Genomic DNA, 17809 nt, shown 5'->3' with positions numbered 1-17809 from the left:
GAGTGACGCACTGCATCGGAGAAAACAATCATAAAATAGTAATGTCAATAAACACTCACAGCTTTCTTTTTTTGCTTACACCAAAGGAATGTAGCGCCAATAAAATACAATTTCTTAAAGACATTAAAAGGGAAAGGGGTCATCTAGAGAGTGCTCAAGTAGGAAATTATAGCTAAACCATCCTTTGTTACAGCTACTATGATGGTGGGTCTGGGGGATTGTGTGTAATCCCGTGGCAGGCCTGTTAAGACATGATGTTTCTCCCTCCCAGCCACAGAGGGGTTGGCTCTCTCCTCCACTGACTCTGGAGACAGGCCCTGAACCTCTACCGGTATCCATGGTGACCCACTGGGAACTCGGATTCCTCTAGGTAGCTAGCTAGATGATTCAGGAGGGAGAAGTTTTGATGTTAACTGAGTGATATTTTTCATGATTGTGGTAAATGCTGATTTGTTGATATTTTGATGTTTCAATTCCACCACTTTTAGGATGAATTAGATTATTCTTTGTTTCAATGTACTGCCATGTTACTCAATATTAGGGTACTAAAAATATACCAGCAAATCAGACACGCTGAATCTCTTATCGTATAGTTTTTGCCAGACACACATGGAAACATATCAATGTTATTCAACAAGTGATAAAAAAATAAAAAACAAGAATTAATTTATGACTGTCTTGCACATCCCTTTGACTGAGCAATAGGACTGTCAAATGTTATGATAAAGTACGCCACCCCGCGGACTGTTTAATAACTGCATTAGTCTCATGATCAAATATAACCTGTTTAAAAAAGAAACAATCGAAAAGGATGTGCGTTCTCTTATTAATAAGGATGGACACGCTTCCAACTCACACCGTTTAGCCTATCTCTCATCACGTGCATTTTCTTATATATCATACTGAATACCCTTTGTAACGTGTCGTAATAAAAAAACACAACACAATAATATTTGATGACACATTTGTCATGCAAAGACAAGTTCAACCTATGTACAGTGCAAATGCAAAGCGGGCGGGATAAGACTGGTCACATAAAGCTGTCTATGCTGTGATGTCATCTGCCGGAAGATGTGAAGCAGACGATGCAGGTTTACTGCACTGACTGTATTCCAGTGAAAGGCGTTTGACAGCTTGTCGTAATAAAGGAAATGAGGGCGAAGGGATAGCGTTACTCATCTCTATGGAACAGGAAGGACTAAATACCAAATAATGCGAAACCGCCTCAAATAACAGATTTAGAGAAAATGGTGCCCAGTTAAACGGCTGGGTAATAACAAATAGCCTAATTTTCAATTCACACATACTGAAATCATCGACCTTGCTGGTGTGACCATGAATCCGGCGGAACAAACGGTTACGTGGCTCATTACGCTTGGGGTTTTGGAGTCGCCGAAAAAGACCATTTCGGATCCGGATGGATTTCTGCAATCTTCGTTAAAGGATGGGGTCGTACTGTGCAGGTTACTGGAGCGTCTGCGTCCAGGCACTACTGACAGGGTAAGCGCGCATCCTCCCATTGACGCACCGCGTTTCAATGCATTTATTTTTCTGTAATCCTCTACGCACGCGGTGATATTTATTATTAGACCGGCATACTATTCAGTTTATGTCTCAAACCTCATATCAGACGTTAAACCATCTGTCTATTTAGGCCTACATATAGATCTACATGTTATACATGCAGTTATACATGCAGCAGCAGGTCGGCAGAGGGGATCAGTACGCGCTATTGCTGATGTTGCTCAAGGCAAAACAACTAGTCCTCCATAAAAAAATATGATGTAAGACTTGTATTGGTATCTTATATATGTATTTTATTTTACAGAATGCGGCAAGAAAAATAAATGTTTAATAGACTGGATATTTACCGAGTTCACGGACTGCGTGATGTAAATGACAAGTAACGTTATGGAAACCTGATGATATATCACATGCACACATAAGCACATGCAAATCGCATGCAGGACTGTGTATGAATAGCACCAATATGCAAGCTATTATTTATCTAGTTTAGACGGACATCTATTCTTGGAATTGGGAATTTGCCGCCATAGACAGACATATAGACAAAAAGAAAAGGGGCTCTCATTTAGAGAAACAGTGTTTTTTTCTCCTCAAGGGGGCCATTATATTGCAATACAATTTGTAAGACATCCACATAGAAAAGAATGCAATTATAGTTTGATTTTCTGAGTAACCTTAACTAGTTAATAACACTGAAATATTCTTAATGTATAAAAATGGACCTCATAATAACTAAGAGTGAAGGCAATGTAAAGGAATGAAAACAACAACGTGTTTTAGATCTCTCCACTGAACAATGTGCCTGAAGGCAAATGCAAATCCACGAGACGCAAAGATGTTTAAATATAAAGGTAAGACCTCAAATAATTCAAACAGGAAATCTACTAGTTTAATACTTAAGAACAGTACAATAACCATGGCTATTGTGTTTTCTAAAGAATGATGTGTAGTTCCTCTTATCCATAAATAATGCAATCGTTCTCTCTTTGCTAAGTGAATGCAGGGAAGAGTTTTTAAAACCAGTCATATTAAGAGTCAGTTTGGTTTATGAGTTTATAAGTTTATGTTTAGCAATTTGTATGCTTTATGACAGCAATAAGCTCTTTAAAACTCCACAACTCACTTAACTTTACAGTTGTTTGAAACAATATAATACAATGTTGACATTAGGGCTTATGAATGTGTGCATTGGTAACTAAAACGTGTAAAGTTTGCACATTGAAAGAGGAAATGGAAGGATTAGTGCACTTTACCTCTTTTAGACTGTGTGGGAAAGAGCATCATGTTGCTGTAAGGACTCAGAATGGAGGACATCATGCAAGAAGTCCATTTAGTATCACTGGCGTGACTCATGATCAGAGTCAATGATACACAAACATCCCATGTCCCAACATGATTTTTGGCTTTCAGGTAGATTAACCTCAGAATCAGACATGGAACAAACTGTTGTTCATCGATTAGTTCACATCATTGTCTTCTAAACAGAGAAACACTATTTAAGGGAAAGGATCCTCTTATATGAGGTCAGGGTTCACAGTTTCATCTTACAACACATCGACCATATTTGAATTTGTGCTTAAACATCGTCGAATAAATAACAAAATAAAATCTGTGTGCCAGACATTGATTTATTTTCACAGTTTGTGTGACGTTAAACAAACGTCAGTATTTCCCCCCAAAAATAAACAAAGCGAGCTCACTATCCGAGCCAAAAACGTGAAGCTTACACGCAATGTTTTAACTGTTGTATGATTGTGGGTTATTCTTATTTACGGTTTTATTGTCATTTATGGTCTTGTCTTGCCCGTGCGTTTCATTTTGCCCGCCAGCGCACGGCTGTGTAGTTCTCGTCCCATTGTGTTCGGCGCCCGTCTGCAAACGTCACTTCCTCCTCCCGATGCTGCTCACTTCAACAGAGCTGTAGGTCCCAATGTGTGTGCGGTTGAGAACACAGTCAGCCACAGTCAATCCGTGGATTTTCATGCATTTAGTTCTCCAAGATTATAACGTCGAGCAAAGCGGAAGACACATTTAGACGATTCCCATCTGCTCTTCTTCGCAGATCTTCCAAGATCCCAAGACCGACAGCGAGTGCTTCAGCAACATCACGGAGTTTCTGAAGGGTTGCGCTGTGTTTCGCGTCGAGGTAGGTGAACGCGTTTATCATTGACTAGTATGCTGCAGTATTGTTGCATTGGCGCCACGATCGTGAAAACCATCAACAAAAGATACGTGAAGCAGACTGAGGGGACCCAACTCCGGACAGAGCAGATCGAAAACTCATGATCATAGCCCGGACAAAAAGCTTTGTCATGTGCTGAACGATGACGTTCATCAATGTTTTTGTTAAAGAGCACGTTGATTGAAAGGCTGTGCCATCATCATGAATGGCGATGCTTTGTCCATTCATGTACAGTTTGTCTCCTGCTTTTTCTTGGGTCTCCATGATTTGAAGCTTCGGGCATTGTTATTGCAAAACAAAAGTTGCTCTCAAAACAAAAGTCCGTCAAGAGCTTTAAAAATGGGTTGTATCCAAGTTAAAACAAATTTTACTGCTTTGTTTATAGTGTATAGTGTATCATTTCCAGCATTTAAAAAAGGTCATCACCAAAACATTGCACACCCAGCCTCTATATTAAATATACAGCATCACCAATGTAAGCTTGAGCCATGAGGAAAAATAATGGCTTATTACAGAAAAACTAAATCTTGAGCGGTTCAGTCATCATCAGGATCAAGAAGGATGCGGCAGTAAACACTGGCTTATTTGCCCCCCCACCAAATGTGTGAAAATCTATAGAAATTCTTGAGCTGTGTTTTATCAGAGCCTGTGAATTATGCTATCAACCGATTTTAAATGCTTGGTTAAATTACAATTTGGGCATCGATATACAATGACATACAAAGGGCTAGAAGGATTTTGATCTATGCGCATTTATTAAAGAACAGATGGTTCAGGGTAAAGCTCATGTATTGTCAAGTGTCTCCAAAAGTGTTGGGGTTTACACACACGGCGCATGTGGGGCTCTTGAAAGCCGCATGAATTCAACCAAATAGCTTTTTGGAAAAAAACTAAACAGTTTTTAATTTAACATGTGTCTTGGTTTATAAAAAATATTCTTTGGGTTTCTTTGCTGGTCTCTTTGCTGACCTCTCAAAAGGTTGGTTGGCCTGGTAGTGTACAGAGCATTACTGTTTTATGATTTTGGACAGGTACACTGTTCTTTTCAAGGCTTCAAGCATGTGAGGCCGAAGGTACGAGTGAGCATTTTAAAGATGCTTATTTTTAGAAATGTGAGCATTTGTCACAGATGTTTCAAGGAGATAATATTATTCCCCTCAGCAGTGTTTACCACTCCAGGTTTTAATGTATTTGCACATGCCCATCTATACATTTGTGCCCTCTTTTTTTATCGCAGCTTTCACTGTGGTTCATTTTCAGTCACCCAGAAGTTATCACAGCAGATCATTTTAAGTGCCTAGAAATGTTTAGTCCTGCAGCTAGTACAAATGAGGTTGTTTTTTATATGAACACATACTTTTTCGCTTATGTTGCTGCAAATAATGCTTCACTCTTCCTTGTTTGTTGCCACAAGACATGACATTTTCTATTGCTCATGTGCAGACCAAACAATTACTTTCCTGGCATAATGTGGAATGAATGGGCCGATTCCCTTTATCATAAAGTTGTGCATCATTTATACAAAACCATTTTGGTAGATGTGTAGCATCTTTACCTCCATTATACAGACACATTCATTTAAAGTTATAGTTTACCCAAAATAAAAATTCTGTCATCGTTTACTGACCCTCATGTCATTTCAAATCTGTTTGACTTTTTTTCAGAAGATCACAAAAGAAGATATTTTGAAGGATATTTTTAACCCTTGTTACCAACTTTTTTCAAAATATCTTCTTTTGTGTTCTGCGGAAGAAAGAATCTCATACAGGTTTGAAATGACAAGAGGGAGTGTAAATGATGACAGAATTTTCAAATTTGGGTCAAGATCACTTTAAAATTAAAAGCAAGAACTTTGGGGAAATATTTACTTTAACTATCAAACTAGGGCATCATTTGCAAAGAGACATATGTATACAATGAGATATTTAATCATTCAAATGTGTTTCTTTGAAAGCAAAAGCTTTTGTTATGAGACATTGGCCACTTCTCTTTGCTTCTCTCGGGGCAGAAACTGTAATCAGAGCGGAAAGTAAATCTTATTATACAAGATGCACACAACTACACACAACTGAACCACACCACTGTCAATCAAATGGCCCTACACTGCCAGAAATGCAAACACAGGCTTGACAATCTAGAGTTGGACACATCTCTAGCTAAGAACCTGCTTTGTGTTTAGTTAGTATTAGCTTAATTTACTGTTTTTTAGTATGCAATGCATACAACATGTGTTTGACCATATGAAAGGTTTCTTTAGAAATAATCTAGGCCTTTCTTTCTCTTTTCAGCAGACAAGCTATATGTTTTTATATAATGTTTTTCTCTCTCTGTAGCCATTCGAGGCTGCTGATCTGCTTCAGGGCCATAACTTTAGCAAAGTCCTCACTACACTAGTTGCCCTCAATAAAGTGACTGCAGGTATGTATGTTTTTTAATTCATAAGCAGAATTCTAAAAAGTGCCAACGTTTGAATCTCAACTGCACATATTCATGTGTGTGTTTTTAAAAGGCTATGTTATACATATGTGCGCGCTATTTTCCTCTGTTGCTCTGCTGGTATAGATATTGGCATCGACAGTGACTCTGTATGTACACGCACCGCCCACCGGATCAAATCCTTCGACTCTCTGGCCTCCCAGTCTTCGCTGGGCCGATCTTCTAAACTGTTTCATAACCAGTTCCGTAGCTTGGTAAGCAGCATCGCTGTTAGACATCTCAAACTTGGATGCAGATTCATGAAAGTATGTTACATGGAGGAATCAGGATGTGATGGCACCTGTGTTTGACTCAAGATACTGGGCACTTTGTCGCTCTCATTCAATATTCTCCTGCTTCAGGACATGACGGAGAACAGTAACGCTCAGTCAGTGGTGAAAGCTCGCTTCAACTTCCAGCAGACCAATGAGGATGAGCTTTCTTTCAACAAGGGTGACATCATCAATGTTACCCGTGCAGAAGAAGGGGGATGGTGGGAAGGAAATCTGAACGGCAAGACAGGCTGGTTTCCAAGCAATTACGTCAGAGAGGTCAAAGGTTTCGGTATGTGTCCACCACTGTCAATTTACTGTTACATAACAATTACATAAGAGAGTGAGCATAACATCATATTGTGTCACTTATTGTTTCCTCACAGACAAACCAGTGTCTCCTAAATCTGGAACTCTTAAAAGCCCTCCCAAAGGTTTTGATACCACATCCATCAGTAAAACATACTACAACCTGGTGAGCACCGTCTGTGTTTACCATGTAGGAGGTTTTGTGCGTCATTGGTAATCACTTGGTCTGGAAACAAACATGTGGTCATGTTCAAAGCTAAAACATATCACCATGTATACTGTAAATGTCTCTTCTAAAAATAGCTCCTGTTTGTTTGCTTTCAGGTGCTACAGAACATTCTAGAAACTGAAACGGAGTATTCAAAGGAGCTCCAGAACATCCTGTCCAACTACCTGAGACCACTACAGATGACAGAAAAGTGAGAAGCGTTGCTTTCATCCTGTCAAGTACAAATGTTGGGAAATGTGCACTGTAGAACACTAAAGCTCTGTTTCAAATCTTGGTGAGCTACATTTGGAAACAGTATTATAAAGCATTACAAGGCATGCTGCTAACAGGAAGGATGGCAGCTTCAAGCAATAGCTTACCCAAGAAAAGTGTATTAGGAAAAAGAAAAAAGCACATACATCCATATTATCATATATGTCTTCTTTCTGGCAAAGGCGTTCAAAAAAATCGAGAAATTCCATGACATCACGCTACACTTCAGCCTCTTGCCAAAATTCTTGTCCAATCAAATTCTGCTTTAGAATCGGAAGAGTCCCACCTCCTTCACTGTGAGAGCTGCCACTTATTTGCACATTTATTATGTCCTACATGGTGAATGATACATAATGTACTGGATGGCAGATGATCCAGACAGTGTAACCATTAACATTAAAGTCTTAATTTTGTGTTAGTGTCTCATGAGTGGTTACACGTTAATGTCCTCCGGTTCAGAGACATAGTCATAATTTATCCGTCTATCATACAAACAAATCCACTGAAGAAACAACGTATTTGACCCGTTTCAAGTCTACATAGAATAATGTTATGGCTATATGGAGGAGATCAGATATCGCAGCCTTGATGAGTAAAGGAGAAGACAAATGCCAGTGTCACTCACCAACGTTCATAACTAGCTTCACTGGGATGTTTCACTGGGACTTTACGATATTTTATTTGAGAGATTTACTTCAACCTAAAGCTGGTGTGTGCTCTGCATCTTAATTTTTTGAGGGTACTTAACTGTCATTCCTAAAAGGTTTTCTGCTTTTTACCTGACAGGTTGATTGTAGGGCTGACAAAAGATTATTCGCGATTGTATTGTGTGCTGTGCATATTCATTTTGTATTTATAAACACAGACATGTATATATTTAAGAAAAAATATACAATTATCAAACATTTATATATAATTTAGATTATTAATAAATGCATGTACATATTTCATAAATATGTTTTTATAAATACAAAATGAATATGCACAGTATTATGTTAACACAAACTTTTATTCTGCATGCAATTAATCGTTTGACAGCTAGTTGATTGGTTGCTTGGAAACGTGGTAATGCTAAAATCAATTATGAGAATAGTGGCGCCTTACAAGGCAACAAGCAGCTCACCAGGTCTTAAAACAGAGCTTGTATGTTAAGCATAACAAGTGGCACATGGAGAGATGAAAGATGCTCAATTGTTATTATTAGTCAAGGCTAATGATTAAACATGATTTACGGTTCCCTCTGCTTCCCATTATCGTTCCTTATAGACTGTGCTCCTCAGACGCCAGCATCATCCTTGGGAACCTGGAGGAGATCAGCACTTTTCAGCAGACTCTGGTCCAGTCACTAGAGGAATGCACCAAGTGAGTTCCATTCTGGCCGTAAACAGTCATGTGATTTCTAGCCCTACGCTTAACGGCTCCGAATAATTTACGACAGGTGGGCCTTAGCACTTAGTGAAACGGAGACTCAATGAAATATATCAAGTTGCGATTTATAGATGATGAAAATAGAGCGGGGCAAAGTAAACGTGCGGTCCATTAAATCGATTGGAATGTCACTGGAGGTTTCCAAAATTGTTTTACTGACCTCTGGTGTTCTTTATTGAGTTTGAAAAATAAAGCTTTGGTACTATAATTTTGTTTATTTTTGCATCTTTTTTCATATCTATTCATAATAAATCTAACTAATTCTTCCACTGTGCTCTGCGTTGAAGACTTCCAGAGCTGCAGCAGAAAGTTGGCGGGTTCTTTTTGAATCTCATGCCTCAGATGAGATCTCTATATGTGTCTTACTGCTCCAACCACCCTTCAGCAGTCAGCGTTCTCACTGATCACAGGTACTGTACACTTCCATAACAATATCCTGATTTCCCAGTGAGCCTTTCCACCGTTGTAATGTATGAACATTGCATTACTTCTGTCCTGACAGTGAAGAACTCGGAGAGTTTATGGAGGCGAGAGGTGCGACCGTCCCGGGTATTCTCACTCTGACCTCGGGCCTCAGCAAACCCTTCATGAGACTGGACAAATATCCCACATTATTGAAAGAGCTGGAGAGACACATGGAGGTAGAGAGGAAGACGTTTTCTGTAGTTTTGTGTACATTGTTGTGATCGATTTGATGTAAAAACGTCTTCATCATGTCGAATCTCATAACTTATAACTTTTTTTTCAGTGGCATACAAAAGAAACGCAACTGAAAATTCAGTCTATTCAGTCTAAAAAACAGACCGCAGACTACATTTATGATGGTTTCCTTGTGCTTTTGGGTTTAAACAAGCCCATGTCTCCATCCACTTCAATTGCATTGAAAAAGAACGTCAAATGTCTCTTTTATTTTCCACAAAAAAAAAGATCAAACAGATGTAAAACATCATGAGGGTGAATAAATGATAACATTTTAATTTCTAAGCAAACTCATTCTTAAAATCTACTCTTTCCCCTTCAGGAGGGCCATCCAGACAGGACAGAGATTCAGAAGTGTATGGCAGCTTTCAAGAATCTCTCTGTAAGTCTTTGTCTTTCTATCTTCAATGATTGTTGCACACTGTCTGCCTAGTTAACATGCTATAATGTTCTTCCTCTGGCGCTGACAGACTGATGTCCCGTGGCTGTGCTTCTGCTATTAGGTGTGCATCATTCCCATGGCAACTAGCCTTGATAACTTTATGTTTCCATGGTTACAGGCACAATGTCAGGAGGTGCGGAAGCGCAAGGAGCTCGAGCTTCAGATTTTGGCCGAGACGATTCGGCTGTGGGAGGGAGAAGATATCAAGACTCTGGGTTCAGTGCTGTATATGAGCCAGGCCATGGTCCAGAACCACGGCTGGGAGGTGAGATGCCACCCAATCTTAATGGTGTACCCATCTGATTGCAATTGCTTGATAAAAGTGCCCTAGTTTATGATATATAGCTGTCAAAACGGACACATTTACAGGCACTATTTACATGGTTAGAGTAACTAGTGATGTATTATTGCATTGGTTTAACCTCTTAATGCAAGAACTGGATTACTATTATTTTATTATTACATAAAACTATTTATTAGAGTTGTGTAAAAACATGTATTAGAAGAAGTGTACTGATTTTTATGTATTTTTTTCCTTGTATATAAATATCGTTGCTGTCCTTTTAAAACCTCGGATGTCCAATTTCGACGTTAGATGTTTTTATTTTTGCAAAACCCAGTGACGAACATTACGGTTGACTAATTATGATTTATGGCAAATAATCTAAATGACAAATTATGGAGATACAAGGCTTTAGAAGGACAGCGGTGATGAACTTTAAACTATATAATATACAAAATTATATATAAATGTATAACGATTATAAATGTGTAGTAATATAAAATCATATACGAAACATAATATATACATGCATATATACATACATAACTGCTTTTTCTATAGCTAGTTTTTATTTCTGTCTTCATGTTTTTATATTATACTTTTTAAAAACATTATTTGTTTTATAATTGTATATACTTCACAGAGTTTATTGTAAATGAGATGCTAGTCACAAATGTTGTTTTCTTCAGGAGAGACATGAGCGTTACCTTCTGCTATTTCCTCATGTCGTGCTCATCCTGTCTGCCAGTCCAAGGATGAGTGGCTTCATCTACCAGGTCAGAACCCAGTCGATGTCAGAAGTGATTAGAACACCAGATAAATCTCATTGTCCTGCTCTGCCACCCTTTCGAATCCACTCAAGGCTTGCTTCTCTATATACACATTAAAATGGCCCTTCTGGATTTAGCACAAAGAGAAAATATGTCATCTTGGTTTTTCAGGGCAAGCTGCCTTTGAACGGAATGACAGTGAGCCCATTAGAAGACTGTGAAAGCCATAAAAATGCTTTTGAGCTCTCTGGTAAGGACAAGTTGGCACTTGTTTTCACGGTTTGTGGCATAAGAGTGTGTTCGATATTTTTGTCCTTGTTTTTTGTTAACCATGCACGTGTTTCTTTCATGCAGGAAGCATGTTTGAAAGGCTTCAGGTGATCTGCTTTAACAAACAGGATCTACAGGACTGGCTCGAGCACCTGAACAGACAGACCAAGCATACCTCCATGGTGGCTCCCAGCATGAAGCCCCTCACCGTTCCCTGCCACACAGTCAGTGTGTTTTATTAATAGAATATATCTTATATATTGTTAGAAAGCAGATGGTAAACCTATTCCTTTACATGATGTTGTAGCTGATTCAACACAAAGCGCACCATTAACAGTCATACAAAGACGATAAACGTGAAAACTTTGGGGGGGTCTGAAATTGCAAACCTTTGAAAACAATACTGTAATATTGCAAATGCAAATCTATGTAAACAGTGACATAATGAGCATGTATATTACATATTTAGTATATAGGCATATCTAAAAACAACAATGGCAGACCTCAGGATTGTGTTGTTAACATTTCTGCAGCAATCTAAATGTTAACCCCTTTCTCCAGCTTCCGTCCCACCCACTGACACCATCCAGACATGCGGAAAGCCGAAGCCTGACTGTCGCCCCTGCTTACCACACCCTCCCGCACCCCTCCTCTCATGGGGCTCCTCACAGCACAATGATGTGGGGTCCCCTGGAGCCCCCCAAAACTCAAAAACCCTGGAGCTTGAGTTGCCTGCGTCCAGCACCTCCACTCAGACCTTCAGCTGCTCTCTGCTATAAAGAGGTACACTAGAATACTGAAAGCTAAAGTTTTTTTATAGTATCTTCACAGAACTAGGATAATGCGTCTGACCTCTTTGCATTCGCTCACATTGTCATTTTTCAGGACCTCAGTAAAAGCCCCAAGACTATGAAAAAGCTGCTGCCCAAGAGAAAGCCTGAGAGAAAGCCGTCTGATGAGGAGTTTGCACTGAGGAAGAGTGAGTCACTGGTTTGGTGATCTTATTGATATTGTGCGTCTCTGGAAGGTTGCTGATTTAAGCTGTGACCTGTGCAGGTACTGTAGCTTTGGAGGAGGACGCTCAAATTCTCAAGGTGATTGAGGCTTACTGCACGAGTGCCAAAACCAGACAGACCCTCAACTCGAGTAAGTCATGTGCATACGCCGTCTCTGTTTTCCCCTGAGAAAGTAGTAAAACACTTTGTCATGTCAGAGTGGATATACATGAGTCATAGAATAACATTTTGTTGTGAACTGTCACCATACACAAACTTTCCCACACTGACACTGGTTTCTCTTTGGGATACAAAAATAAGTTTGCCAGTTGTAGTAGAAATGAACTAAAAGACATTTTTTTAATGCCTGGGATAATTGTAATAGATCTAAAGAAGACTATAATACAGACCTAGTCCAGTTTTAATGTGATTTTTTTTAACAAAAAGAAAAGTTAAAGTCCATTTAAAAATAAACACTTTGACACCCCTTAGGTGAGAAAAAGTCACTCTCATATATTCCTATATACATTTTTTCTGTATAACATACCTCAGCTGTCCTGTTATATCTTATCAAAGTTGTTTTTGCATCTCGTATAACAATATCCCTTCTCTCTCCTCCTCATCATACTTACATGTTTATCATTTCTCTATCATTTACTTCTCCCCATCACACACATTCATTTTCATCCATTTTATTGAACACTCATTTCCCTTTTCCCGATTATTATTGCTACTTTGACCTCCTCCTCTTCGGGTTCGGACCACCCATGTACATTTTTTGCTTGCCCCCTTATCGTTTCATTTCCTGCCATTTGCAATCCATTCATGATTTGCTCCCGCTGTCATCATGTGCGACTGGACGTCCCGTGCAGCATGGCATGGCACTGACCTCATGCACAACCACGTTTTGGATCAGTCCAGCGTGGACTCTCTGGGCCGCCGTAGCAGCATCTCCAGGCCAGAGGCCACGTCGGATCTATCTGAGGACTCGGATTATGACAGTATATGGACGGCTCACAGTTACAGGATGGGCTCGGTTTCTCGTAAGAGCTCCTACATCTCCCACCAAAACTAAACCTTCTCCTCACTCCTCTTGTTTTGAATGATTTTTATTTATTTCGAACCTATTTATTTGTTTATTTATCATTGGGTCTCTCCAATGCATATTTATTTGAGTCATTTGTATTTATTTGTCAGTGTTTACTCATGGTTTTGTATTAATCTGCACTTCATCATTTTCTGCAGATGTGTGCACTTTTCCAAAGCAGTTCCCTGTTGCCTTGACATCTTAATATCCACGACACTCCCAAACCTCCCTTAATTTGTTTTTTTACCTGCCATTTGGTATTTATTTAAGTGTCCTTTGAAATTTGATGATGTTTATTCCCGCTGCCCTCATTACCGGATGTATTTTAATATATTTTAGTATATTACCGCTGTTTAAGATACAGTGCATTCGGAAAGCAAAAAGAATGAATTTTGTGATAAGATGGAATATTTGCGTAATGTCATTCATCTGAATTATGTGGTATTTAAACTCTGACTGTGTTTACTCAATGTAAACATTTTGGTTGGTCTTTTACCATGAACTCATGCACAAGCTATCATTCAATTCATCCCTCTGGTTCTTAGAAGGCACTGCGGACAGTATTACTGGGAAAGATTGCTCAATCTTATGTGTTATAAATGTATTTATTTTTTATTTGTATATGTATTTTGAATGATTTTTGACTTTTTGTATGCTTGTATTTAACATGTAAGTTTATAGTGGTGTTTGCCTTCATGGTGAAACGTATTGGAAGTTTACAAAAAACTGCTAAATGTAATGTTGTTTGAAGTACATTTAAATCAGGTGTTTGGATGGTAAAAGTCAAGAGTCACCACTCAAAACTGTGTCAAAGCTCAGTGTTTGATGCTTTTTCCTCTTATGTACGTTGTGTTTATGAGACAAACAAGACAAACCGATTTGCCAATTATTTCAATGATGACAGAGTATATTTATTCATGTTACGTGATTCCTTGTGACCAAGTTCTATTCTGTAGTTTAAAATATGAACAAGAAGAATATGAATATTTACTGCCTTTTTGTCGGTTGTATCATGAAGATATTCTGAAAAAACTGTTAAACTGTTGAACTGAGAAACGTCAGTGATGTTTACGTGGTTCGAAATTGACATTATTTAAGTGTTTGTTATATATGGAGCGTCAAATATATGACAAAATACCACAAATGTTGTAATATACATTTTGAATAAATCTGGGGTTGTTTTGTACAATGTTTATTCTACCAGAAATTGACCTTTAATGACAGAACAATGCATTATTTTTTTTATTTAAGCTGTATTTAATTTCATTTTTAGTTTGAAAACGGTTTACTCAGTGTATTTCTGACTTCAGACATGCTATTTGTACAAACAGAAATCTCTCTGAAAGTTTTTATTTGCTTTACACGTTTTCCTTACACTCTTAAAGAAACCCCTTGTTGGTCCTCTTTTCAACACGTTTGTTTTCCATTTCTCGGACGATCCCTCTCTGCATGACTAACTCCCGTCTCGTGCACAGTCCTGTGTAAGTCTGATCCAGTCCAAACCATCTTATGGGGCACAATAGTTTTGTCACTGACATGAGTCGAACTACAGTCAGAATCCTAAAAATCTGTTGGTCTTTTCTTTTGCAACAGGACAGTGGAAAGATGCCGGTCCAGCACTGATCGTTCCTGGGGAGGAGAAATTCACCTTAGATGAGTTGAAGTCTAACGGTCAGACTCTGGAAGAAAAGTAAGATTGCATGTGTCTACTCTTTCAACATGGTATACAAAGACTGTATAGACTATAGAGGATGGTTATTTGCCAAGAGAAGCAGCATTTAAAGCATCAATACATTTCAACATATTTAGGTACAGTTTTTATTGAAACTAAATATTCAATGTTTCTCTCAGGAGTCTTGTCGATGTTGTTTATGCCCTGCGAGATGAGGTACAAGAACTTAAACAGGTAAGTGTTTATGATCGGTCTGAGGTGCTCACTCCTAAAATTAAATTACAAAATTTGCCATTATGATTTCCTTATAATATAGTAAGTTAACTCTACTATTCCAACAGGATAATAAAAAAATGAAAAAGTCCTTGGAAGAAGAGCAAAAAGCCCGGAAAGATCTGGAGAAGATTGTTAGAAAAATGCTTAAGAATATGAATGACTCTTCCTGGGATGAAACCAATTTATAATATCAGATATCAGTTCAGCGATACACTAGTGTTAAATAATTGGTGTGGTTTTCCTTCCAAAAAGATGTTAGAAGACTGTACAATATTTGATCTTAACTACAGAGGGTCATTTCATCATTCAATTCCTAACACATGCTTTTTCTAGCATCTTGCTTAAAGTTGTGAAACTCAAAAGATTTGAGAACCACCATTTTTATACCTGGACAATTATCTTTCTTAAAGGGATAGTTCAACCAAAATTCTTGTCATCATTTATTTACCTTCAAGTTGTTCTAAACCTGTATTCGTTTTTACTGCTGAATGCAAAAGATGGATTGAATAATGTGAACCGTTCTGGGGCACCACTGAATACCGTGGTGTTCGTTTTTTTCCTACTGTGGTAGTCGATTGAAGATTTTTTGGTTACAAACATAATTCCAGATACCGTTCTTATTTATACAGGTTTAGAAAAACTTAACGGTGAGTAAATGATGCCCAAATTTTCATTTTTGGGTGAACTATACCTTAAGCACACCTGCGCAGTCATCTGCATTCAAAGAGTGACTGTAGTATAGGAAGAGCATAACTAATGAATTTGCCTTTTCACTTGGTGAAACGTACAGGAACAATTGCCCAAGAAATATGATTTCTCTTGTCATTTACAACCCTGTGTTGTTTCATGACTTTCATCCGTATAACTCAAACTTTCAAACTTTTGCTGCTGCATTATTTTTATGTGATGAAAGTGAATAGGAACTGAGGCAGTCTTTAACCTTCAACCTTTGAAACAACATGAGGGTTGGTAAATGATGACCAGTGCCATTTCAAAGGGTCAGGAATTGATTCTAAATGTTTTATCTTACTGTTACGTTTCATTTTTAAAAGTACTTTTATTCAGATACAAGATAGTATAATATGGTGAATATATCAACGATGTGACACCATAAGTTTTCATTATAGTTTACAAATGACTGAAGCTGACTGATTTTGATAGTTAATGTAAAACTTTCATTTCAAGTGTGGGTACGTATTGTCATAGCAGCTAGTCAAATGAGAAACGCAGCATTCAGGTGTGTGTATGTATTTTTGTTACTATGTTGGGTACATAACTCTAGGTTGCCATTGTGATGGTATTATTGTGGTACCTTGTGAATCACTAGCTCCCATCATGCCTTGAGAAGTATACTTTCATGCAAAGTTAAGACAAATGCCAAACTCTTATTTATAAACTGTGAATTCTTACAGCAAAGGATATTCCTATAGCTCTTACAGAACACTAGTAAAGTATCCACATCCGAACTCATGAGGATTTTTATTATGAAGCGTCCTTTACCTCAAACCCCAGATCCTTACTGTAAATTAATTCTGTAAATAAAGACATTTTTGATAGATGTGTCATGTCTCTGATGACTACAGTCAAATCTTGAAACCATTACCACATGAACAGATGCGTGATGACATGTATCAAACACATTAACTGTGTGTAACTGAACACAACTGTGGTGAGCTTAACTTAGAAGTTTAAGCTTTAAGTTTCTGTCATGGGGGAAGGCGTGATGACATGGGTGACTTTATGCCCTTGTCTTCACACAACAGTTGTGGGTGAAGGTTGTGCATATGCCCTATTACAGAGACAAGGCAATCTAGTCCCTTTGTGGGCGATGATTCTACTTCATTGATTTACAATGGAAAGGATATAATTTTGCTGGTGTTGGCAAAAAGCTCAAATGTCAGGCTTTTCAGAATGCCAGCATTGCCTTGTTCGCAGATGAATAAGGAGAAAGTCGTCTTTTGTCTCCTGTTAAATATTCCTGCATAAATACAAAGGAACATAATGCCCTCCTGATAAAAGGAAGCACTGATTTATCCTGATTTATCCTTTGGCGTATAGATAAAACCCGCAGATAAATGTCAGCTTGGCCTTTTCATTTTTGTTCTCTGGCGTTCTCTTCGCTTTGTAAGGCTTATTGAGTTTGGGAGACGGCTGTCGCTTTTTCGCCATAGCCTACCATTATATTTCACGCTTTTCAAAGATGTGTCGTTGGTCGCCAAATGAGCATCAAATTTATGTGTGTTTGTGTATACCACGGTGTTCTCTCGGTGGGACGTTTCTTGTTTAGCATCACCTGTGAAGTATAACAATGTTTGTGACTCCCAGACTCTGGCCAGGTATTAATGTCCTCTCCATGGTAACTACCGGTTAAACCAAACTACCCGTCTTTGAAATCCTACGCGAAAGGGACAGCGGGAGTCTGCGGACGTCGAATCAATTAGCTTTTGACCAATCTATACACATGCGCGCTCGCACAAGCGTTCGTCCGGGACCCCGTCTTTCTCATTCTCTCGTGGTCTATTCAGTAGCCTGTGATCATTTAGATTTGACATGCATTGTGGCTGAGCTGGTCTCTCTCTTTCGCTCTCTCTCTCTCCCTCTGTTGCTACTGTCTGTCATTAATTTCCAGGCTTTACAATTT

General features: G+C 38.5%; 1 protein-coding gene across 3 annotated transcripts; it reads left to right on the top strand.

The window, feature by feature from the left end:
- The first annotated feature begins 1059 nt into the window (after window positions 1-1059).
- arhgef7a (Rho guanine nucleotide exchange factor (GEF) 7a) lies at window positions 1060-16728 on the top strand. Of its 3 annotated transcripts, XM_079464861.1 has the most exons (22): window positions 1060-1500; window positions 3590-3673; window positions 6043-6127; window positions 6272-6399; window positions 6547-6748; window positions 6843-6931; window positions 7090-7184; window positions 8513-8608; window positions 8962-9084; window positions 9177-9315; window positions 9696-9755; window positions 9934-10080; window positions 10788-10874; window positions 11040-11118; window positions 11223-11362; window positions 11700-11921; window positions 12024-12117; window positions 12195-12284; window positions 13006-13176; window positions 14814-14910; window positions 15072-15126; window positions 15234-16723. In XM_079464861.1, exons 1-22 carry the CDS (start codon window positions 1336-1338, stop codon window positions 15354-15356), a joined length of 2571 nt encoding a protein of 856 aa, XP_079320987.1. In that variant the 5' UTR covers window positions 1060-1335; the 3' UTR covers window positions 15357-16723. The 3 variants fall into 3 exon arrangements, with proteins under 3 accessions (XP_079320987.1, XP_079320985.1, XP_079320986.1); XM_079464859.1 differs by lacking the exon at window positions 13006-13176 and having other exon boundaries at window positions 15234-16728; XM_079464860.1 differs by lacking the exons at window positions 1060-1500; window positions 13006-13176 and adding an exon at window positions 3380-3447 and having other exon boundaries at window positions 15234-16728.
- Window positions 16729-17809: the final 1081 nt, after the last annotated feature.

Source organism: Barbatula barbatula (genome assembly GCF_947034865.1).
Source record: "Barbatula barbatula genome assembly, chromosome: 9".
Lineage (NCBI taxonomy): Eukaryota > Metazoa > Chordata > Actinopteri > Cypriniformes > Nemacheilidae > Barbatula > Barbatula barbatula.
This window is presented reverse-complemented; position numbering and strand designations above follow the sequence as displayed.